The 26,615-nt window shown below is 37.0% G+C and overlaps 1 protein-coding gene across 3 annotated transcripts in view; it reads right to left on the bottom strand.

The window, feature by feature from the left end:
• LOC138716546 (facilitated trehalose transporter Tret1-like) overlaps positions 1–26,615 on the bottom strand; it is a 277,647-nt gene that overhangs the window by 22,504 nt on the left and 228,528 nt on the right. For 2 of the 3 annotated variants that reach the window (XM_069849703.1, XM_069849704.1), the window contains 2 exons: positions 20,345–20,480; positions 1,539–1,805 (listed from right to left, as the gene is read on the bottom strand). In XM_069849703.1, the coding sequence (XP_069705804.1) occupies positions 1,539–1,805; positions 20,345–20,480 (403 nt within the window). The remainder of the gene's footprint in view (positions 1–1,538; positions 1,806–20,344; positions 20,481–26,615) is intronic. The other variant, XM_069849705.1, reaches the window with a different exon arrangement.

The raw sequence follows: 26,615 nt of genomic DNA, 5'->3' as shown, positions 1-26,615 counted from the left end.
ATTGCTTTGACTAAACAGTTTTTGAGTCACGAGACCTAACCTAAAAATGTAGTTTCATTACGTGAAATGATTAGTACGAATTCCCGAAAACAGTACTACTGTCTTCCTCCGACGAGTTTAGCGCTGGGACCTGAAGTATTCTTGCCATCGGTGCGGGAGGGTTGTAGGTAGATTCTTTTGTTGCTACAGCCAAGTCGAGCCGAGCGGAGTGGGAAGTATTAATCGTCCAAAAATATGCAGTCTTCAGTTTGTAGTAGTGTGTGAATATTTCATACAAGTCATTTTTAAGGAAACATGCTGTGGAAAAGTTTTTGGTTTTATTCCATTGGAATTTCAGAATATGTGTGATTGGTACCGTGAAAAACAGATTCCTATAATTCCATGCGAAAATCATTTGTTTGTGATATTTTAAAATACAAATCAAGTAGTTTTACTTCCCAAATGATTTCAGCAGTACAGTATATTTAGATTGATTACTTTACAAATTTAATTCAATTCTACTAATCACTAAATTTTATAGTATGATTCTTCTTTTCATTTATATTATTGTAGTTATATTATGATTTTTCATTTTATTCATTTTATTGTATTTGTATTTCTGGTTGTGTGATGGCTTTAACTTCATCAGAATAAATAAATAAATAAATAAGCAAAACAAACAAACAAACAGACAAATAAATAAATAAATAAATAAATAAATAAATAAATAAATAAATAAATAAATAAATAAATAAATAAATAAAATTTTCTACAATACTTCCCTTCTCTGAACACGTAAGTACGAATGGTTGTATCTCTATCTCGCCAAAAATACGTTAGAAAACTAATAGGCATACTGCTCACGTAAATTAGGCGAATGTTTTCAGTATGATTGTACTTCCTTCCAGACTGCCGCTGCCACTGTCCCCTCCCACTCCAGTATCGCGCTAGACTAGTCGGAACCGCATTCCTCTCAGCATTAAACTCCTCAGAGAATGACAGTACTTTGAAATGTATAGCTTACTTAAAATACTTACAAGCATTTTCTTTCTCGGAGAAGTCGCTACCATGATATTTCATTCCTTGGACATTTTAATAAAAATCTAAATCCGAAAGAAATTAATTAAAATGTGAAATATAATTACGTGCATGTTTCATACCAAGTAGGTCTATAAGCTATTTCTTATTTAATTACACTTACCTGAATATTGAGTTCAAAGGGTAATCACAACGCAACAGAATTGAATTGTGTATTGCTATTAATATTAATACCATTATTACTAATTAATTCACAGGTCTAGGCACTTGCATTTTCATCAGTTACCTTTACTGCAAATCGAAATTATTGCTGCCAACATAACAGTTAGAAAATAACTGCCAGATGTAGTGTTTGTCATTACCCGAAATTCGAAACGAAGTTGGTAAAAAAAATTCAACCCGAGAGCTAGAAAATCATTATAATCCACTAGCATATGTAGTAATACGGGAAAAATGGTTAGGTTTCACCCTTATGGTATTAAGCTGTGAACGGAGAGCTCGGAGAGGGGGGGGGGACTTGCCTGAGTACGATGTGAGCATGCCCCGCAGCTCGGGCTGGCTGATCTCGCCGACATACGTGATGATTGGTGCCTCCATGAAGCCGACGCCGAGCCCCATGATGACGCTCGACAAGTACAGCATCGGGATGGAGTTGGCGAAGTAGAAGATGAACCAGCCGATGACGTGCGGGAAGTTGACCAGGATCATGGACTTCTTCCTGCCCAGCTGCTCTAACACGATGCCGGACAGCACGCTTCCTACTGGCTGGCAGATGAACATGATGCTCCCTGCAACGAGACAATCGATTAGAATAAACATGGCGTTGTCATCCTACTTAGGCCCAGTTGTACGAACACGGAATAATGTCCTGTTAAAATTAATTCCATGGTTATGCGAGAAATGTGTTTTACAAACTCGGAATAGTGCACTATTCTGAGGATATCTTTCGAATAAGCTATTCCATGCTTTCAATCGCTGTTAAAGTGTTATCTAGAATTCTAGAGAATACATTATAAAATGGCAGCAGTATTAGACATGATCTCTGATTATGAATTACTATATAATAATAATCCGTGGCGCTACAGCCCGTGAAGGGCCTAGACCGACCAGTCGGCTGCTGGCCTCACGCCCACATGCCGAAGCAGAGATGGACGATCATCCAACCAGAATGGAAGTATCGTGTGGTTAGCACGGTGATCCCCCCAGCCGTTAAAGCTGGTATTCGCAACCGGATTTCGCTACCTATCGTAGCTCCCCAAGTGCATCACGATGCTGGGTGGGCACTGGTCCCATACACTGGCCGAAATCTCATGAGAAAATTTCTTCCCCCATGAGGACTCGAACCAGCGCGCATTCCGTAATGCGAGTCCTAGGCAGGATGCCTTAGACCACGACGCCACGGCGCGGGACGAATTACTATATACTGTAATATATTTTTGAGAATGTGGATAAAAAAAGCATAATAGACCTGATGTATGAAATGAGTATGACGATGAAGAATTTCTGACAAGGTTTGGACTAAAAATGAACATTTGCTTTAAGTGTACTGGAATTAATCAAGATAATTTGGAACACATGACAGTCAGATAAAAATAGTTCACATTATCATCACTGTAAGGAAATGCTAATTTGTAAATAATTAAAATCAAATTTTAAACAAATTCATAAGGCAATATTGTAATATTACTAGTAGGCCCTATAATATCAGTGTTACATTCTACATTCCTGTAGATATTAGTCTGAGCATTAAATAACCTAGCTGCAGACTCCCAAGCTCTTGTCTTTTGATAGACGTTATGACATGACATCAATTTTTTTGCATCTTAATGTAGTCTTTCTCTACCTCAGCTAGCTTAAATGTGTCTTCTATCTTATAGTTTTGATTTCTAATTCCTTTTTATTCACTCATTTCTTTATAATAAACTTAGTAGAAAAAATAGTAATCATATGTTCAGATATATTTAAAAAATACTGCATTGTGAATGCACTTTATAAACAAAACACCATCTAAAAAAAATAATAAATAACCCATCTAAAAAGTATTACCAACCTCTATTACAATTCTGCTAACTATGGAATAGATAACTTGGGAATAAACGAACGTCATACAACACGGAATCCCATTTATTCTATAGGCCTAGTTAGGCTATTCCACGAATTGCTATTCCAATATTTATTCCGCGATCATACAACTGGACCTTAGTGTTAAATATGGGAGTTTAAATGTTTAGTGGGTAATACAAATTACTTGAAAACATTAACTTACTATATTCTGATAACCAGGTAATGGTACCAAGTACGGTACATAAGACAAACTGTAAAGGAATATTTTTAAATTACATAAAATATGTGAAGAATATATTTTAAAATATCCATTGATAAAACCAAGTTATGGCATTTCAGCGTAAACAACAATTGAAACTGCGCATGCAAGAAGGTGACTTCTCCAAAGGGCAAGTTTTCAGGAGAAGGTTAACCCTTAAATTCACAAAGTATCCTATAGGATACAACATATTAATAGGCTATATGCTATAATTAATTTTAATAGAAAAAAGGTAGGAAAATTAAATTTAACCAAAATATCACAATACTATAATATTGCACAACATATAAAATATGAACATTGCGATAGTGTGTTTTCTTTACGGCCCGACACGGTTTAATAAACTAGTGTGAGAAATGTAGTTTTGCCAATTTAAGGATTAAGATTTATTTGTCTTAATAGAAATCCGACGGCAGTTTGCTCTGCCAACATCTCTGAGGGAAGACATTGTGATAATTGTGTTAAAAAAAATCCTGTCAAATCCTAATTAATCACATGGTGCCACATTATAGCAATTGTAATTTTTCATGCCCTTTTCTTTGTTTCTTTTTTTAAATTAATAACTATGTTTACACATGTATATTATTTTTTTTGAGGATATACTCAGTCCGTAAGGGCTACCCTCAATGGAGGACAGTTTTTGTAATTTTGTTTTTTGTTTTTTTTTTATTATTCAATTATATAAATCGAGATTTGTGTACTTATCAAGATTCTGAAAGTGAAATTTTGTAGTGTAACATGCTTTATTAAGAGCTTAGTGCATTAATGATATGTTTAATTTTTTGTGAGCAATTTACGTTTGTTTATTACGAGCCATGTAACTTATACTAATGAATAATAGTCAAAATACCCAACGGTGTCAATATTGTGATAAACTCTTCAAATGTGTAACCATTCATATAAGTAAAGCGCACCCTGATGTTCATCGCAAGGTCATTATATCTAAATATTATGTTAACAAAGCAACTAACTAGTTGAAGGGACATTCGTATACATGTATTCCTGGGAGAGAGGAAAATGGAAATGAATGGTGAATTTGCAAAACGACTTAAGTCCCTAAAATTAGTTTCGAGAAAATTAAAGAAAACTGTTTTTGGCCTCGCTGAACGATATATTGTTATAATATAATTTTTTATATGTAAGAGAAATAGTTTTAGTATAAAAATTCATACTTTTGTACTCTTCTTCAGGTCTTAAAAATTTAATTATCTTCAGGACATAAGTTGTTCTGCAAATTAACTTCAATCTTGCATCATAATTATTAGGTTACTGACACATAAAATCTTTAACTAAATGTATTTATACCAAAATCATAAAATAACCTTATTGCAATTGTTGAACAACATTATTTTGAACAATTTGTTAATCACAAGAGCACAGACCTCTGATGGAGAAAAGTATGATATTGAAGAAATGTTTCTGAGCACTTATTGCCATTAAGAATTTGATTAGTGTGTTGTTCTTATTTTGTCCAGGAAAACTGTCTGCAAAACAAACACAGTTCTTTAATATACTTGATGGGACACAGTTGTTGAAATAGTGTGCAGGAGAAAATTACATATCTCATTAAGACTTTTCTTGGCCTGTCCCTCATGGTAGAACAAAAGGACATTTCACTAGTTTTCACGTTGTGCACAGAGAAAGCTGGGACGTTAAGCTGGCGATAGCAGTACATATCCTGAACTGGTGTTTAGGCAACTATACATTTTTCATGTAGTCAAATGTGACAGCAAGAAAATCCTCTCTCTCTCGATGCTTAACTTGGCTCCTTTTGCAATACTTTTTACTTCAGCTACAAGTTCAGCACGATTACTGAGCATATTGCTTTTCATTTTCATGTTCTGTTCTTCAAACGTACCGTAATCAATTTTCTCAACTAAAGAATTATCAATGACAACAGACAAAAAACATTTTGTCAGCTGATTGTATTATTAAAATTACATATTATGTAAGTTTTTTCAGTACCTGACACGCAAAACAGCTTAAGTCGAGGTCTAAAGTCGTTTTACCCCGTAACCAAACATTCTGCTGCTAAGAAAAACTATACAAAAGTCGTGGATTAAAGTCATTCTGCTACTAAACGATGCCCTTGCACACAGTAACATAATCATGCTCTCAACTCAAAACCCCCAAAATGTGGACTTAAGTCGATTTGCAAATTCACCATTCAAATGTTCTTCGGGATTCTGAGTCACAGTCTTCACACACAAGTCCACCAATGGTAAATCTCAAGGTATTGTAAATTTTGAAAATAAGTTTACGGGTGTTATTAATAACGGTCGCGTGGAAGAGTTTGAGAAAATCGTCGTTGATTTCATTGAATATTTGGCAAATGCTATTAACAACTTACCAGGTCCTAGACATCCTGCAGTACGTTATTATAACAAACGTAAAGCCGATAAGGAAACAAAGCATATTTCCCACGTATCTACGAAAAATTCTATTAGATTAGCTGCAAGAAAACGAAAACAACATAAAGAACGATATCAACATGAAGTGTCTCAGTATCAGTATTTTAATCAACGGCGTGAAATAGTGAGAAACATAATGAATAGTCAAAATAATAAAATGTGTAAAATACCTATTAATAATATTTCTGAATATTTTACAAATAGATTTGGTAAAACAAATGACTTAACACCAGTAGAGCTTATTGACCCTCTATATCTTCAGAAGAGGATATTCAGATATCTGAACATGATATAAACATGGCAGTTTCAAAAATTAAAGTTGACACATCTTCTGGTCCGGATCGTGTAATCATGAAAACAATAAAGGAACTAAAGACGAGTAGAGTACTTTGCTTACTAGCTAACGCCATGTTGAAGTTTAAAAAATATCCTCATGTTCTGAAGACAGCTAAGACAATTTTACTATTTAAAGGTTGTGAAGAAGATCAGTTGATGAACTGGAGACCGATATCAATATTTTCAGTAGTGAGAAGAATAATAGAGAAGATTCTTGACAAATATCTCCGCAATTTCGTTAACTTGTCAAATCACCAATGGGGGTTTTTAATCTATACCTGGCACTCATAAATTCATCAGTTATCAACGGGTGTCTTCAGGATGAGAAACTGGAGAAAGAAAAACTGTTGCGTGGCTTTCCTTGATATAATTAAGTAAAGCCTACGATAATATAGGACATGAACATTTAAAACGATCTCTCTACCATACGGATATGCCAAACAACCTCAAAGACTTAATTGTTAATTTGATGGAAGATAACATTATCAAAATAGAAACAGACAGCCACCGGCGTGGCTCAGTCGGTTAAGGCGCTTGCCTGCTGGTCTGAAGTTACGCTCGGGCGCGGGTTCGATCCCCGCTTGGACTGATTACCTGGTTGGGTTTTTTCCGAGGTTTTCCCCAACCGTAAGGTGAATGCCAGGTAATCTATGGCGAATCCTCGGCCTGATCTCCCCAAATACCATCTCGCTATCACCAATTCATCGACGCTAAATAACCTAGTAGTTGATACAGCGTTGCTAAATAACCAACTAAAAAAACTAGAAACAGGCTTAAATGAAAGTGGTGACGTACACCTTTATAAAGGAGTAGGTCAGGGTTCTCCTTTATCCTCGGTTCTCTTTAACTTGGCTATTGATAATATTCTTAAAGAATTAAGTGAACCTGAAATAGCCCAAGAATACGGTTACCAGTTATCTCTTACTGTTTGGCCTGTCTCAATTCTTGCCTTCGCCGATGATCTGGCCCTCATTAGTAAGGACCTCGAGTCAGTTTCTATATGAATGAATTTGGCATTCAAAATTTATCAAAAATTGGTTTGAATATTAACCCTAAAAATTTAATCTCATTAACATTAAAAATAGTAATCTCATCCAAGACATTATCACTTTGAATTGTGGAAATACAAGTAATTCTATTGGACCGGGTGAAATCGTCAAATATTTGGGAATTACATTTTCTGCAGAAACTGTAATTGATCAACCAAGTATTATTCGAACTTTTGGTAAAGATATTGACAAGTTAATCACTACTAATTTACTGAAATCTGATCAAAAACTGAATATTATGAATCAGTATATATGACCTAAGATCATTTATTCGCTCCAAAGTACATAATTGAATAAGATTCCAAAATCTTTTTTACATGATACTGATAAAATTATCCAGACAGGTGCTAAGGAAATTGTGGGTTTACAGCACGATTATCCGAATGACGTGCTATATACTCCGAAGAATCTTCGTGGCCTTGGTTTATTTAATGCTGAATGGGAAGTACACCTCCAACACTATAACATTGCCAGAAGTCTTATAAAATAAATGCCGAACATCTCCATTTCTGCAGGAATCTTGAAACTGAAAAACAAGAAGCTCTTTCACAATTAAACATTCCCAACAACGCAGAAGCACATTCGATGTCAGGACGAAGTTTAAAAGATCTGAGTTACGGCGAAGGTGGTTTAATAATTGGTGTCGTCTTCCACAAAAAGGTAAAGGAGTGATAACTTACAGTGAAGATCCAAAAAACAACTCTTGGATTAGTAATAGAAGAGGGATATCATCCTCAGAATGAACCAATGCCATAAAGATGTCCACAAACATCGCAGCAGTACGATCTGTGTCAGGTCGTTCCTTCCAAGATCAAAACTGTCGTCATCCAGAATGCAGCGAAGTAGAAACCCTTGGGCATGTTTTGGAGAACTACTGAGGATCAATCGCCACCATAAAGTGAGAAACTCCATCTCAACCACTCTTCGGAAGGCAAAGTGGGAGGCTTACGAAGAAGTGCACTGCTTGGCTGAGAATGGGTCAACCAGAAGAGCAGACATTATAGCCATCGATCCGTTTTTAGAAGGATAATCAACAAGCCAATAACGTTAACGATTAACGATGAAATAAAGAAGTTTATTTATAATCCATGTATTCCTCACTTCAGTGAGAGATACAAAATGAATATTAATACATGGGAAGTGAAAGGACTTCTTTTTGGCGCTAGGGGAACTTCATTTAAGTTAACCAAAACAATTCTCCTTTCTCTTAAATTCTCTAATGAGGACATTAACAAAATTTATCTAAAGCTATTGAGAGAATCATTATCCATTTTACACAATCACTTGTATAACGCTACGTAATATTTACTTCATTTCATTACTCTTCATTGTACTTTCATCTCATGTTTCTTCGAAATCAAATTATACTTTATTTTTAAATTTATCATTGTTCTGTATTCTCTCCGTAAATCATATTGAATTTAGTTTTAAGTTAACCTCTGCTTTGTATTCTGGATCGTAGTGGTTAGTCGTAGATGTCGGCCAGATATCACAAATTGTGGAATTAGCAGTGCAAATAAAATTCATTGCTTATAATACCTCAAAAAAGCAGGCTTTACCATTGTCTACTGATGTCACAGTCTAGTATATACAGTCACGAAGCTTGAGTTGTGGAGGGTACTAGGTACAAGACTGTGCAGGTACTACGTATTTCGCATTGTCTGTGATGAGGCGATAGTAGCGATTCTAGTGGTTATCAACTATCTATGGATGCATATTCCCTACGTATTGAGCTCTTTGACTGTATATACTAGACTGTGTTGATATGTTGTAATAAATAAGTTGTGCAATAATACATGTGACTACTAATCTTCTCCTGAAAACTTGCCCTTTTGGATAAGTCAACTTCTTGCATGCGCACATTCAAATTAGATCTAAAATAATAATGAAAACAGAATCACCGAAAAATCAAGCCATTGTAATTACCTAGGATGTGATCTCATTTGTTTATGACAGATATATAGTGAATAAGGTAGCAACATTTCAAAGGATAAATGAAAAAATGAAACGGTAACTAAATAATAAGGTAACAAAAAAGACAACAGTAGTAGTCTACTAATACTACTCTAAGGTTCTGAATTCTGGATACAGGAAAAAACAAGATGTAGGTAAGATCTCAGCAGCAGAAATTAAATTTTAGGCTACGTTCGGTTAAAAGCTGTACAGGAGAAGTCAAATTGAGAACATAGAATTAGATCAGACCTTGAAAGTTTTTCAGCAACAGACAAAATAGAAACCAGTAGACAAAACTAAAAGATCACATAGATAGATAGAATGAATGAAAAAAGATATCACAAACAATTAATAATAGGCTTACAATACAAGCCAAAAGGAAGAGGACGTGTAGACAGATCTAGGAAGCGATGAGTTTAAGTCGGAACAGGTCTAATGATCTAATCCATAAATGATGATGATGATGATGATGATGATGATGATGATGATGATCAGTGCTACATATTTAACTGCGAATGTCTGATTGTCTAAACAGGATCACTTTGTTCTTCTAGTATGTTTCTAGTCCGTTTTTAATAAGAGGGGTATTCCCGGCTGCATACGAATTCGGCCCTAATGAGAATGGTTGAGAATTAAAGTTATCCTAATTCGGCCCCAACACTTTTACTAACTCGGCCCTGGCTATGCCGATATAATGTTTAGGATTTCTTTGTGCATAAAAAACACCTAACTTGCTTTGAATATGTTTGAACCAATTCTGTGTTAAGTGAAACGCACAACATATTATCTTATACTTTTGAAATATTGTTAAAGTAGCATTAGGAACTGCTTCCTCAAAATCATAAAAAGGGCTTGGAAAATGTTAGCACAAGATCCATTTTTTACGGAGATACGTAATAGTTGTCCACATATTGCAGTATGTCTTCTCGGTTTTATTTTTCAATAAGCAAAAAACTACAGGAAAGTGAAAACTATTTTTGTAACCCAGAATAGTATAAAACTTTAAGAAATGTTTAGGAGCGTATGGAAATGTTCCATCATCAAACACATACAGATTGTCGAACAAAAGTTTAAGCTTAGCATTGGCACTAAGAATTTGTAATGTCTCCTCTATCATCAAATGAAAAAGTAGCCTAAATGTCTTTTTACAAGATTTATGCCTTTAGTTTTTCCCCTCCTTCCGGACACAAGACCACAAACCTACATAAAAGCATTTGGGTATAGGCTATGTCTGATGAATATTGTATCGGTTTCAACTTCAGCCGAAAATAGTTTTATTATTGTTATTATTATTATTATTACTATTATTATTATTATTATTATTATTATTATTATTTTGAGCAGTAAATTCATGTAGGTGTGTCAACTGTATTTCCTTATGCCGTAATTAAAAGATGTCGCTTTCATTTTTCACTTGGAAAAAATTCAACATCTACATGACTAGGCCTATATATAGGACAACTCGAAAGTCAGTAAATTTCTCAAAAAAATTTTTTCGGGATACTACTGTTGAAGCCTGAAGACGTGGCCGACAGTTTTACTGAGGACTCTGTTTCGCGGATACCAAACAATACGCAAGTGGAAATATATGAAACAGGAATACAAAAATAATCAGGAGGGAAACTGAAGAAAAGGAAGCATTTTAATACAAAAAAAAAAAAGTTCTAGAATAGAATAGCAAAACGGTATCATCAGCAGGTATGACTATGTTTGAAATGTTCGTCAAAATGTCTTCCCAACACATTTTTTGAATTGAATTTAACAGGGAGGGGGGCACTATGGCCCAGCACTGCGACCTGTTAAGATCTATTGCTCTGACCCTCTGGTGACGCATTCCCAAACTCACACCGGCTGACCACACTAAGGTTCTCTGTGTGCCTATTTTTCGAGCAGGCAACCCCATTTGTCCCCAGGCCAGCATCCTCCATACGTCGCCAGCCGACGTTCGGGGAACGATATGGAATGATAACGAAATGGATAAATGGTGACGGAATGATGTAAGTGCCTAATTTGGGGAAAAACGGGAGAACCCGGGGAAAACCCCAACTGCGACCTTGTCCGCCACAAGTGTCACTATGGATTTTTTCAATGAAAAAATCCCAGACCTCACCGAGAATCGAACCCGGGCCGCCTGCGTGACAGTCTGAAGGTCTGACCATTTAGTCACCGCAGAGGTTCTTCCGAACGGTTAACAATATTATTTCCACAAATTTTCAACTGACGTTTTATCAAATTTTAAATTTTATATAGTCTTTTAACAATAAATAACTAATACAATTAAACATTAAGAAAACTCACCGATAATTCTTTTTACCATACAGTAAAACCTTGGATTACGAGTAACTTGGTTTGAGAGTGTTTTGCAAAACGAGCGAACAATGAGAAAACATTTTTGTTTGATAAACGAGCGATGTCTTGCAATACGAGCAGCACTATTTGTACTACACGTAACTTGCTTCGTTTGCGAGCAACAGCAAGAGGCAATGGAGGGAATCTCGTCTGAGGAGGAAGGGAGAAAAGAAAGGAAGAATTCCTCGCTTCAAGTGAGATTAAAGAGATGTGTAAAAAGTGGGAAACATTACAAAATGTTGTTCAAATTGACCTCCCTGATAAGGTAGCAATGCATGCGATAAATCTGTTTAACGACAACGTAATGTCACATTTCCGCAAAATCCTTTGGATAGGTTCTTAGTCAAAGCAAAAGATTCCAGTCAGTCAAGCAGTCAGAAGTGATTCCGTTAGTGATAGTGAAAATATTTTCTTTTAGCGTCCAAGAAGTTTACTAAGCAGTAAAACAGGGGAAAGGCACTCAAAAACAAAATAAAGTAAAGTAATTTGTGTTAGACTATTGTATTGAATTTTACCTAAATGACGCAAAACCAGGTGGCCCGGGTTCGAATCCCGGCCGGGTCAAGTTACCTGGTTGAGGTTTTTCCAGAGTTTTCCCTCAACCTAATACGAGCAAATGCTGGGTAACTTTCGGTGCTGGACCCCGGATTCATTTCACTGGCATTATCACCTTCATTTCATTCAGACGTTAAATAACCTGAGATGTTAATACGCGTCGTAAAACAACGCAATTAAAAAAATCAAAGTAGGGCAATAAGAGAGCTCGCTCTTCGAGCTAACGGGATGAGCGCCTGAAAGAGACAAGAGCTGTTTACATGTTGGCAATATGCAGTAAGTATGAAGTATTAAAATTAGACGATTTTTATCTAGTAGGAATTACTGTAGGTTTTAAAATTAATAATAATAATAATAATAATAATAATAATAATAATAATAATAATAAATACAAATATAAATATAAATCCACAAACGATTAGGGAAAACACGGAAATTTTACTTGAAGCAAATAAAGCGATAGGTTTGGAAGTCAACTCCGAAAAGACGAAGTATATGATTATCTCTCGAGATCAGAATATTATACGAAATGGAAATATAAAAATTGGGAATTTAACTTTTGAAGAGGTGGGAAAATTCAAATATCTTGGAGCAACAGTAACAAATATAAACGACACTCGGGAGGAAATTAAACGCAGAATAAATATAGGAAATGCCTGTTATTATTCGGTTGAGAAGCTTTTGTCATCCAGTCTGCTGTCAAAAAATCGTGAAGTTAGTATTTATAAAGCAGTTATATTATCGGTTTTTCTGTATGGTTGTAAAATTTGGTCTCTCACTTTGAGAGAGGAACAGAGATTGAGGATGTTTGGGAATAAGGTTCTTAGAAAAATATTTGGGGCTAAAAGGGATGAAGTTACAGGAAAATGGAGAAAGCTACACAACAGAACTGCACGCATTGTATTCTTCACCTGACATAATTAGGAATATTAAATCCAGACGTTTGAGATGGGCAGGGCATGTAGCACGTAAGAGTGAATCCAGAAATGCATATAGAGTGTTAGTTGGGAGACCTTTGGGGCGGCCGAGACGTAGGTGGGAGGATAATATTAAAATGGATTTGAGGGAGGTGGGATATGATAATAGAGACTGGATTAATCTTTGCGCAGGATAGGGACCGATGGCGGGCTTATGTGAGGGAGGCAATGAACCTGCGGGTTCCTTAAAAGCTATTTGTAAGTAAGTAATAATAAACAATGTTTATTGCCAGAAAAATTCTTCTTATCTGCATGCTTGTGTTTACTTCGTCCTGCCACTTTTACATTAGGCCATGAATATAAATATTAAAAAAAAGTTTGCGACAGGCCACATTCTTGTGTAACTTCTTGATATATTATCATATCTTTTGTTTCATGAATTTTATTGACATGTTTCTATTTTACTTTAATTACATTCATTGTAATTAGACTCTAGACCTACATTTATAAATCTAAACTTCTGTATGTTTGTGAACTTTTTTTCACCTTTTATTTTTGTACATACAGAAGATATTGGTACTTCAGGAACGTAGACAAAAAACATGCAGAAGATAGATGTCCATAATATTAATAATGAATAAAGAATCGAGAGCAGCGGAATATTTTACGCAACTTTCTATCTCTCTTTACGAACATTGTAGGTTTGCAAGCAGGAATGGGTCAAGTTTAAAATCAAGTTCCTGTGAGATGATTTTTCTTGAATAAATACACAAAAACTTGCAGTTTGTTTACCACAAAATTTGATAAGGAAACTATGATATAATTTCATTTTTAATTCTTCACTAAACATGTATTTTGTGCTATTGAAAGAGGCGAGATCTATACGTACAGTATTTCAGATATAGGCGTTGCAAGGCTATACATACAGACTGAAAAGAATGGAAGCCCTCTGGCGGATTTTTTTTCTCGTGCTGAGATTAAATAAAAAGAGAAAGAAGGCTTTGTCATTTATTTACGATGGTAGCTAGATTTCAATTGTCTCTGTCATTCATAATCCAGTACGATTTTCGACCTCGACATTTATAAACGTCGAAAGTCAGCAGTAAAAAATTGAGAATGGAAAAGCATCAAAAGCGGTATTTGTTGCAGCTGCCGAATATTCTAAAATGGAATATAGCGCAATACACATACAAAATTGAGTACAACTTCAAATTTTTCTTGAATTTTTGGTTTCGGTGGTTCGTTACTCAAATATGAAATTTCATAAGACTAAAATATGGAGAAAAGGGGGGCAGTGTCCAAAACAAATTCGGAACTCCCAAATATCGAATGGGAACATAGGTCCTCTTTCGAGACCACTCTACCAGGAGATCATAAGATTGGACAGGTAGCCGGGCCAACCCAGCTCTCGCTTACAGTATTACACGCCAGCGACATCTTTTGAGAGGCACTACAGTTGATGTAGCGACACTGGTTGCAGCGCTATCCTACATCAATCTTTGGAACTACAAGTGCCAGTATTTTAATTAAATTTGTAATACTTCGTTTAATACGAAGTTGCGATGCATATTATTGTAATCAAAAATAATTGCAAATAGGTATTTAGTTATAAATATATATACGTAAATATTGCTAGCTATGAAAGTTTAAAAGACAAAGTACAGAGTGGGCCATGGGAATCTGACGATTTTAACATAGAAAATTAACTATATAATAATAATAATAATAATAATAATAATAATAATAATAATAATAATAATAATAATAATAATAATTATTATTATTATTATTATTATTATTTATTTATTTATTTAATCTGGCAGAGCTAAGGCCATTAGGCCTTCTCTTCTGCCCAGCCAGATTCTAATTCTAATTGAATACAATTGATTACGTGTTATTAAATTAATATCTAGACCGTAAAACAACATGAAAGTAAATAATGAAAGTTGGTTAAGTAATGTTAGTGAGACAATAATAAACATTGGTAGGAAATAATAATAATAATAATAATAATAATAATAATAATAATAATAATAAAATTTAAATATTTATTCTGTGATATATATAAAACCATTAAACATTGAGAAAACTGAAAGCTATTATTGTTAAGAATTGTTAGAAAAATATTTCCTTAATTATTCTTAAATGGGTTTTATGTCTGACAGTCCCTGACATTACTCGGTAGGGAATTCCAAAGTCGAGGAACAGCCACAGTGAAAGAAGATGAATATGAGGATGTTCGGTAGGAAGAATGGATAATATTGAGGAGTGTTGTGATCGTGTGTCTAGGTTATGGTGGGTGGATAAATTTTGAAAACGAGACGCAAGATAGACAGGAGTGGAGAAATGCAATATGTGAAAGAGAAGGGAAAGACAGTGGATTTTCCTACGATCTTCTAGACGGAGCCAGGACAACATTTCGAGGGATGGTGTTACGTGATCACCCCTGCGAATATTGCAGACGAAACGGAAGCACATATTATGAACACGTTGTAGTCTCTGCGCCGAAGTAACGCTTAGGTCAGTAAACAGAAAATCACAGTAATCCAAGTGGAGCATCACGAATGTTTGCACTAACATCTTTTTCAGGGATATAAGATACATGTTAAAATTTTAATGCTGTTAATATAACAATAGGTTATTGAATGCCATTTGGGAACATGACCTCATTTTCTAAATAGCACACCTCTTAAATGGCCCCCACCACTTAAGACACATTGCTGCAGCCTGTCACGCAGATTCTGTATCGCTGATTGCACCATGGTGTTTGGTATGACTGACTGTAATTTCCTCCTTATAGCCTCCTTGAGTCTACTAATGTTGAAACCAGATGCCGTTGAGATCGATTCCACGATAATGTAGCTCTGGATTAAGGAAGTCCCCTAACATCTCTATGTATCGATCAGAAGTCACTGTGACAGCTTTATCATTCTCTTCAAAGAAATAAGGACCTATGATTCCAAAACTGGCAACGCCACACCAGACTATTAAGAAGGCGCATAAGAAGTTGCTGTGAATTTTTATTAGACCAATAACGAAAATTTTGTTTGTTCACTGTGCAATTTAAATGAAAGTGTGCTTCATCATTCATTAACAGGACCATTTCACCAGTAAAGACGTTCAGAAAGTTTTCACAGAATATTTTTCGATTTGCTTTACCACGATCATTTAACTCTTGAACCACAACCATCTTGTAGGGATGAAAATTTAAATCTTTATACAGAATTCTTCTCAAACTGGTACGTGATAAACCTAAGGCAACAGCGACGAGGCCTTCTCTACATGTCTGAGAGTAGTCTACTTTTCAGGAAAAATATTAAAGATGTCAGAGAGACCATAACAATGTTATGATTACCAAATGATGTACCTGCAGAATTTTTTTGTTTTTTTTTTTTTTTTCATGCTTTGATAAAACTGGTTTAAAAATATCATTAGTAATCTTTTTTACACTTTTATCAGATATTGAAGTTCTAATAAGTCTTGTTGTGGTACCTTGTAATTTTTGTCCAATTGTGAGTTCATTTCATTATAAAATTTTAGAAATTTGGAGCCTGCATTTTCTGATAATATTTGTGGTCGTTCACGTACATATGCGGTACTCTTTAAAGTTCAATGACATCATAAGAGACCTACCTCTCTCTCGTTTGCTCTCTGTTGCATAGTGTAAAGACCCATTTACAAAGAAAACTAGATGTAAACATACTAACAAACTTAATGCGTCAAATTATCACGACATGAAATATTCACAATGAAAACGAAAACGTAAATAATAACCACTTACAAACGAGAACAAGAGCTGAGAGGTCCCAGGTTCGATTCCCGGTGCTGGAACGAATTTTTCTCAAATTAATAAGTATGAAAAGTTGACTTAAGTAAGATTGACTGAGCGAGGTGGCTCATGCTTTCCGCTTGGGACTCGCATTCGGGAAGTCCGTGGTTCGATTTCCGGACCGACCAACCTGGCTACGTTTTTTTTTCGTGATTTTCCACAGTTACTTAGACAAGGGCCGAGTTGGAATTTTCATTCCACGGTCCATTTCTCTTTCCCCCTCGTATAGAAAAATTATTTAGATTTCATATCATTCATCTTCTTCATCTCATTCTATAAACATATTCAGGTCAAGACGAATGTCTTCATCAGTCCTCTCCGCAACCGTCCCTGAGTTATCAGCCTTCCGCAATATCTCTGCCAGGATTAATTCTTTAAGAGCGCTTCCAAGGGCGCTTCGACACTTTGGAAGGGCCATTAGAATAGATTCTGTGCTGCTTGGTCACCCTAACGGTATATAACTCAGGGCGGGGGGTTAGGGGGCCCCCCATTGGGTGAGCGGTTGAGGGGTCATATGCGGCCGGTGGGCCGGTACATCTCATTCAACCCATAAATTCGGGATGCACAATAGGCCTCAGTATCTAACTAAGATTGCTGATTTTTTAATTTTAAAGGCATGTTGGGTCCTCAACCTTCTTGTAAGTATCGTTAATCACGACTTCAAAATTTATATCCTTTCTTAATTTTTTATTTAAAATAAATTCTTTCACACCACACGTTTATACTTTACAGGGCTTTAATTCCATACGTCCATAAGCAGCAGCACGAGCGACCTATATACTGTAGCATATTTTCATCATTTTGGGAACTGCACCCGCATAACTTGAAGATTGTTATGTCTTCTTTCTTCGTTATGTACACTTATCAGTTAATACAGTGTTATCAACATATTCCACGATTTCATGGTATCAATAACCTGCTACATGTATTTTAATGGCATATTGCTCAGATTGCCTATTATACCAGTTTTGAATTTTTAACGATTGTGTTTAACTGGAATATTTTAAGTGTTCATTTGATGTTAATATGTTTTTAATGTGATCTGAAGATGCCAAATTTATTGGTGAAAACGTTTGTCATAATTTTTAAATACTACCTCATGTAATAACATAAAGGTTCAATGTATGTAATATTGTTAAGTAATTGACTGTAAGAACTTACACTATTTGACTGATTAAGATTGCTGACATCAGCAGCATCCTTGCATAACTTACGCAAACTCCAGTAGCAGTACATCTCAATTGACAAAGGAAGAACAATTGTTTGTATGCATCTGAATTCTGATTAGTGTAATATAGGCTATGAGCGTATTCCGAATCTCACCGGTGAGCAATCCGATGGCATCACGGTGTTCCGAATTCCACCGATGACGTCATTGATGCTCCACCGGTGTCGCACCGGTGCCATCAACTTGTGGAGGTGGTGGCAATCTCCATCAGTGAATCTGATTGGTTCTTGTATAGGGCGGGAATTAGCAGACGAATGACATCGTGCACTGTTGTGTCATGGCGGTGTGTTCTGCTTTAGTTCTCTGTATTGTTTGTAATGAGCACAACGTAAAAACAATATGTTAATGGCTTATGAGCGAACATGTCAACGGACCAGTTATTACTACCGGTTCAAGAAATAAGTTGTTTATGCTCTCTTTTCTTTGAACGAGATGGCAGTACGGAAATTTCGCAAAATTTTGCTAGCGTAGCACAGATAACCACTTACACAGTCGCCATGACAGCATCGATTCTTCCAGCAGTTTTGTTCCTTATTTTCGTTGCAACGTGACGTCATCGATGCCACCGGACCGGTGAGATTCGGAATACGCTGAATAGCTAATCGCGATGTATGGAATGGAGGGAGGAAAGGAACTGATTACCCTTCACCATTATCTCCTGGCCTAGATACCTAATGAGTGGTGCCTCGTTGGTATCACTTGTGAGGTTCAGACCTGTCTTCAGACAGGTGACTAAACAACAACATATTTAAAAGAAAATAATCTTGTAGGCCTATACCCATGTATTTCCCTTCAATGCTGAAGTTTTACCTATACGATTTGTCTTTTTTATCATATAACCAAGAATGTAATCTAGTATAACGTCATCAAACGACGCCATCGTCCAACCTAGAAGCAGTGCGTTTTCATTGGTTGATTGCTTACGTTTCGCATAAACACAAACTCAGGAGCTTGAAGTTTGCAAGCTTTTATACTAATGTATTACGGCCATATTTAAGTTCATGTCGGCCTCGGTAGCGTACTTGGTATAGCGCTGGCCTTCTATGCTCGAAGTTGCTGGTACGATCCCGACCCAGGTTGATGGCATTTAAGTGTGTTTAAATGCGACAGACTCATGTCAGTAGATTTCCTGGAACGTAAAAGAACTCCTACGGCACAAATTTCCGTCACACCGGCGACGCTGATATAACCTCTACAGTTGTGAGCGTCGTTAAATATACCATAATTTATTTATCTAAGTTGATGCTTACCGGTTAGGGAAAACACGGAAATTTTACTTGAAGCAAGTAAGGCGATCGATTTGGAAGTAAATCCCGAAAAGACAAAGTATATGATTATGTCTCGTACCAGAATATTGTACGAAATGGAAATATAAAAATTGGAGATTTATCCTTCGAAGAGGTGGAAAAATTCAAATATCTTGGAGCAACAGTAACAAATATAAATGACACTCGGGAGGAAATTAAAAACAGAATAAATATGGGAAAAGCGTGTAATTATTCGGTTGAGAAGCTCTTATCATCCAGTCTGCTGTCCAAAAATCTTAAAGTTAGAATTTATAAAAGAGTTATATTACCGGTTGTTCTATATGGTTGTGAAACTTGGACTCTCACTCTGAGAGAGGAACATAGGTTAAGGGTGTTTGAGAATAAGGTGCTTAGGAAAATATTTGGGGCTAAGCGGGATGAAGTTACAGGAGAATGGAGAAAGTTACACAACACAGAACTGCACGCATTGTATTCTTCACCTGACATAATTAGTAATATTAAATCCAGACGTTTGAGATGGGCAGGGCATGTAGCACGTATGGGCGAATCCAGAAACGCATATAGAGCGTTAGTTGGGAGACTGGAGGGAAAAAGACCTTTAGGGAGGCCGAGACGTAGATGGGAGGATAATATTAAAATGGATTTGAGGGAGGTGGGGTATGATGAAAGAGACTGGATTAATCTTGCACAGGATAGGGACCGATGGCGGGCTTATGTGAGGGCGGCAATGAACCTTGGGGTTCCTTAAAAGCCACTTGTAAGAAGTAAGTAAGTTGATGATTACAGTATGTAAATCATTATGAATGGTCTCCTTCAATAACCTGACCGTAATTTTATGTGTTTGTGGCTTGTTTACGTATAATTTTCATTGCAAATGGGCCTTAATTCTTTACGCGAATTAAGATTTTGCTCAAATTTAAACGTCAAAGTCTCATGACAGCATTAGCTTTGAAAAAAAGTTGTGAAGCAAGTCATCAGGTCTACAGAGCTAAATGTATTAGGCCTACACCAAGTGCATGGGCACTCTGAATTACTTTTCAATATACGGAGAGCCAAGAATATCCGTTACATTGTAAATCATTAAAGACATTGTACTCTTTGCGTCTCACCGAACCAGGAAGCCTGCTCGTCGTTGAGGGCCAGCGGATCGAGGGTGTTGTGCAGCGCCGGGATCACAATGGTGGGAAAAGCGACGGTCATCCCTAGGTCCAGAAGGATCATGTTCTTCGCCGTGCTCGCCAGAACCTGCAGGAAATTGTACAACGCTGAATACATGCAACAAGACACTCACAGAATTACACCGAATAAACTCACTACCGGTTAGTGTCTGGATGTAAGATCCTAATTTCAAGTTCGGTCTTAATAATTTAGATTTTTCTAAAATTGGAATCATTCGTTATACTGTCTTTGTAGTGTGCGAATCTCGTAAATGGTTAACATGTTTGTTTATTCTGTTTGCGTGTGTTAATGTGGTTCTAATACGCCGCCAATTAAAGGTTCCTAAAGTGTACTCTTTGAACAGTGGATTAAAGGAAAGGATTTTATTGGATTATTCTAGGGATGTCGTATTCTTCGATTGTTGCAGTAAAGAGGTAAGAACTGGTAATCTGTTCCCAAATATTTTCTGTGAGTTGTTCTTTGGAAAACATTACAAAACTTCTTTAAAATAAACTGGACAGAGTCATAAACGCGAACCCGGACTACGTATACTTTTGTTCAGTGAATTAGGTTATTTGTGGCGAAAACTTGAATGAAGAATTTGACCTGACACTATTACAAATATTTTCGTTTAAGTTTGTAACCATAACTTCTTGCAATGTAGAGAGGTCATTCTGTGCCTACAAAAACATATTAACTGAGAAGCACAGGAACCTCACAGAAATCAATTTAGAAATGTTGTTAGTCTTTAACTTTGGAGAAAAAAAAAGTGAAATAAGAAATTTGGAACAAAAATGATAGTACATATTTTAATGTATTTTTCGATTATCGTGCATGTTTCATAGTTTGATAGTGCATGAATGCATGCGTATTTTGGGATTTTATAGTGCCTGAAATTCTCGTTTCTAATTATAACAATAACTTATCATTTGAGCAAATCAAGCTTTCAGGTATAACTCCTTGTAAAGTTTATTTGAATAATTTCGAGGGAAAAATTGTTCCGGGGCCGGGCATCGAACCCGGGAACTTTGGTTAAACGCACCGACGCTCTACCAACTGAGCTAACCGGGAATTCTACCAGACACCGATCCAATTTTTCCCTCTACATCCACAGACCTCAACGTGGGCGACAACCGTCAAGCAACGAACATTAATACGTTTAACCAAAGGTCCCGGGTTCGATGCCCGGCCCCGGAACAATTTTTCCCTCGAAATTATTCAAATGTTGGTTCGTTTAACCAAAGGTCCCGGGTTCGATGCCCGGCTCCGGAACAATTTTTCACTCGAAATTATTCAAATCAACTTTACCTGAAAGCTTGATTTGCATAATACACGTCACTGTACGTTACAGAAAATCACAATTTAAGTCACACAGAGTTAGTGTGCACTCAATGTTGGTTGCTTGATGGTTGTTAGCCAACGTTGAAGTCTGTGGATATAGAGAGAAAAATCGTATTGGTGTCTAGTAGAGTTCTCGGGTAGTTCAGTTGGTAGAGCGCTGGTACGTTTAACCAAAGGTCCCGGGTTCGATGCCCGACCCCGGAACAATTTTTCCCTGAAATTATTCAACATCATTTAACTTGTACTGCGTTTTGAAAGTCTACTCCTCAAATTTTTATTTCACAATTACTTCAGAATTAAATTACAATATTTAACTATATTAAACTAATTGAAGGGTTAAAAAAAAAGAACCATAGTCGAAAAAAAATGCAAATTTGAGATAGTAAGCATATGGTAACCGTATTGTAGCTGCCATCTACTGAATTAGTTGTTAGCAGAAAAAAAAACATTATAGTCCTATGTGTTATAGGAGTGGACATTTTCAGTGGTTTTCATAAAAAAACCATAGTCCAAATACTTTTTTTGGGTGAAAACAGCCATTGTCCAGGAGAATGGTAGCATTAACAAATATCCCATTCATACTGTATCATCTTGAAACATTTATACATACAATTTTAAACTGTAGTAGATTGTCAGTACTGCTCCTTATGTACGCGGCAAAAGCCACCTCAGAGAAAAATACTTTAGCACGTGAATTGTTGTATTAGTTAAGGAGTCTTTAGGTGCAGAAGTAATTTCATGGAAGATATATAAGTAACGAAAGGAGAAGAAACAGGATATAATAAAGAAAAACAGATTAAAGGAGAGGCACACTTCAGCCACAACAGAGTATTTTTTCGTAAAACAACCATTGTCCACAGGTACCTATGTATTTCTATGAGGCAATTTAAGTTATAAATTGCCAACTTAAATTGCCATCAGTTTTCCCAAGTTTCTACAACACCTTAAGAAATGGCATGATGAATTTCATATTTGAAGTGTCAACAACACCCATGCCAAATAGTTTTGTTTCTCCTGAAAATTTATGTTTTTGGACTATGATTGTTTTATTTCCAGAAAAAAAAACTCTTCAATTAGTTGCTGGATAAGCACTATGAACAGTATATTCTCACGTATGTGGTTTAAGGATAGATGAGTGAAATAAGAAGAAACTGAAGTAGTTTCTTGCAAAAGAAAGAAGAGTGAGTGAGTGAGTGAGTGAGTGAGTGAGTGAGTGAGTGAGTGAGTGAGTGAGTGAGTGAGTGAGTGAGTGAGTGAGTGAGTGAGTGAGTTATGGACAGATATAGCAGCAGAAGAGAGAATTAATATTTATATTTTATTGCTGTTGGTGATATGAGGACAATGACGACTTCAAATATTGAGGATACACACGGGAAAACAGATTTATAATAATGACACTAAAATATTTTCTTCAGGTAGAATAATAAATTGTGGAAGAATATATTTATCCAAACAAAAAGGATCTTAGGAGCACTACAACTTGAAATGTAAAAACATAGACCTACACATCTAAAGCGAAAATATAAGCGCAATATCTTTCCCAGAATTCTGCCATTACGCTACTGGACACAACTGAAGATATATCAGATTTCACACTATTTAGACCAAGATTCAATGTTCTATAGCAGTGGTCCCCAAGATGTGGGCCACGACCGCCTGGGGGATCGTGTAAAGATCTGAAGGGGTCGCGAGATAATTTTCAAAATTAAACAAAAACGCCTTATTAACATATTTATGTCGTATTCAGAAACATAAACAAAAAATATTTCAGTACTTAAAAATTAAAAAAAATGATTTATTCAATACATGTGACTGTTTTTGAGAAAGTAACTTCTCAGATCTGAACTCCATATTTGATACACACAAAGTGGTCATTTTCAATTTCAATGAGATTCCTCGTTTTTGTTTTGATGGCATTCATAGACTAGAAATTTATTTTGCATAAAATGAGTTTGCAAATGCTATAAAAATTTAAGAGCTTCTTTTGCAAGATCGAGGTAAGTATTCTTGTATTCTTTTGATCCAATACTGGTCTACACTCTGCGAAAAAAAAAAAAAAGTAATTTTCAACATTCCGTCAGTAGGTAGGCCTACATACCTATTTCAATGAGTCCTCCCTTATTCACTCACTCAGCCAGTCAGTCAGCCAGTCACTCAAGCAGTCAGTCAGTCACCCAGTCAGTCGCTCAGCCAATCAGTCAGTCCCTCAGCAAGTCAGTCACTCAGTCAGTCGCTCAGCCAGACAGTCAGTCACTCAGTAAGCCAGTCACTCAGTCAGTCAGTCAGTCGCTCAGCCAATCAATCATTCGCTCAGCCAGACAATCAGTCAGTCGCTCAGCCACTCAGTCGCTCAGCCAGTCAGTCACTCAGCCAGTCAGTCACTCAGTCAGAGAGTCACTCAGCAAGTCAATTACTCAGTTAGTCAATCAGTCGCTCAGCCAGTCAGTCAGTCAGTCAGTCAGTCGCTCAGCCAGTAAGTCGCTCAGCCAGTCAGTCAGTCAGTAAATCGCTCAGCCAGTAAGTCGCTCAGCCAGTCAGTCAGTCGTTCAGCCAGTAAGTCAGCCGCTCAGCCAGTCAGTCAGTCGCTCAGCCAGTAAGTCGCTCAGCCAGTCAGACAGTCAGTCACTCAGCCAGTCAGTCAGTCACTCAGCACTCACTCAGTCAGTCACTCAGCCAGCCAGCCAGTCAGTCGCTCAGCCAGTCAGACAGTCAGTCACTTACTCAGCCAGTCAGTCAGTCACTCAGCACTCAGTCAGTCATTCAGCCAGTCAATCAGTCACTCAGCACTGTCAGTCAGTCACTCAGCCAGCCAGTCAGTCAGTCGCTCAATCAGTCAGTCACTCAGCCAGCCAACCAGTCAGTCGTTCATCCAGTCAGTCGCTCAGTCAGTCAGTCGCTCAGCCAGCCAGTCAGTCGCTCAGCCAGCCAGCCAGTCAGTCGCTCAGCCAGTCAGTCGTTTATCCAGTCAGTCGCTCAGCCAGTCAGTCAGTCGCTCAGCCAGCCAGCCAGTCAGTCGCTCAGCCAGTCAGTCGTTTATCCAGTCAGTCGCTCATCCAGTCAGTCAGTCGTTCAGTCAGTCAGTCAGTCAGTCGCTCAGTCAGTCACTCAGCCAGCGAGTCAATCACTCAGCCAGTCAGTCAACCAGCCAGTCAGTCAGACACTCAGCCAGCGAGTGAGTCACTCAGTCAGTCAATCACTCAGCCAGGCAGTCAGCCAGCCAGTCAGTGAGCCAGCTAGTCAGTCAGTCACTCAGCCAGCTAGTCAGTCAGTCACTCAGCCAGCGAGTGAATCACTCAGCCAGTCAGTCAGTCATTCAGCCAACGAGTCAGTCAGCTAGCCAGTCAGTCACTCAGCCAGTCAGTCAGTCACTCAGCCAGCAAGTAAGGCACTCAGTCAGCCAATCACCCAATCAGTTAGCCAGTCACTCAATCAGTCAGGTAGTCACTCAGTCACTCAATCAGCCAATCACTCAGTCAGTCAGTCACTCCGTCAGTCCCTCAGTCAGTCACTAAGTCAGTCAGCTAGTCACTCAGTCAGTCACTCCGTCAGTCCCTCTGTCAGCCAGCCAGTCACTCATTCAGTCAGTCAGTCACTCCGTCAGTCCCTCTGTCAGCCAGCCAGCCAATCAGTCAGTCGCTCAGTTACTCAATCAGTTCCTTACTTTATTATTATTATTATTATTATTATTATTATTATTATTATTATTATTATTATTATTTAATTTCAGCCAATTGAACGCAACAGTATAAAAACAGATTCAGTATCTATCTGTGACTGTAGTAATTGTTCTGAGTCTCTTCCGAAAAATACTAAAAAATCTGTTGATCAAAACTGTGCAAACTTAACTGCATTTCCACAAAAACAAATAGTATTTGTCTTATCATATGGTACGTAGCTAAATCTTCCACGAGTTCTTTAATCCACTGGAATGAATCAAATTTCTTTTTCTCAAGTGATGTCGACCAGAAATAAAGTTTCCTCATAAATCCATCGATTTTATCTCTGACTTATTACGTTAACATGTTGGTCTTGCAATCTATTATTTTAAATGTTTAAGTGTTCGAAAAATGTATCAACAAGTAAGGCCAGTCTAAGAAGTCAAATGGTTTACAAATTTCGATTTCTCGTCCTGCAGGTACCGGTACATTAGAAGCTGGGTGATACCCACAGGTTTTAAGTAAAGTTATCGCTGTTTTCCTGTACAGTAGTGGAGGTCGCAAACAAATGTCTCACCCAAGAGTGGGTCGCGCATTCAAAAATGTTGGGAATCACTACACTATAGCAAGTGAAATGAGTGGTTCCTTATACAGAGTTCTGTATTCACTGTCATTTCAACCCAATAGTGATCCATTATCATCTTGTTAGCATCTAACCAATTTAAAATGGTCCTGTAGTTGAAAGGAGGTATAAAGTAGATATCGTCACTACCGGTATTGACATTTATCTCAAAAATAGATGTTTGGGACCAAATTTTGCTTAATAGCTGTAAACTTCAATTGATGATCGATAGCCAATTAAGTTAGTTAACAATATTTAATTACTTTGAAAGAGCACAAGATGAAAATATTCGACAATGATAATTTTGAAAATGAAATCCCGTATTTAGATGATCTAAATCGAAATGACGACCAACGTGATTAAATAAAATTAGGACACCTAAAGAAACACAAAAAATGGTCCACACCTGTGGAGTAACGGTTAGCGAATCTGACCGCGAAACCAGGTTGCCCGGGTTCGAATCCCGGTCCGGGCAAGTTACTTGGTTGAGATTTTTTCCGGGGTTTTCTCTCAACCAAATACGAGAAAATGGTGGGTAACTATCAGTGCTAGACCTCGGACTCTTTTTTCCAGCATTATCACCCACAAAAAACGAAACAAAAC

Source organism: Periplaneta americana, chromosome 16 (assembly GCF_040183065.1).
Source record: "Periplaneta americana isolate PAMFEO1 chromosome 16, P.americana_PAMFEO1_priV1, whole genome shotgun sequence".
Taxonomy (NCBI): domain Eukaryota; kingdom Metazoa; phylum Arthropoda; class Insecta; order Blattodea; family Blattidae; genus Periplaneta; species Periplaneta americana.
Note: the sequence above shows the minus strand (reverse complement) of the source record. Positions and strands in the feature narration are given on the sequence as shown.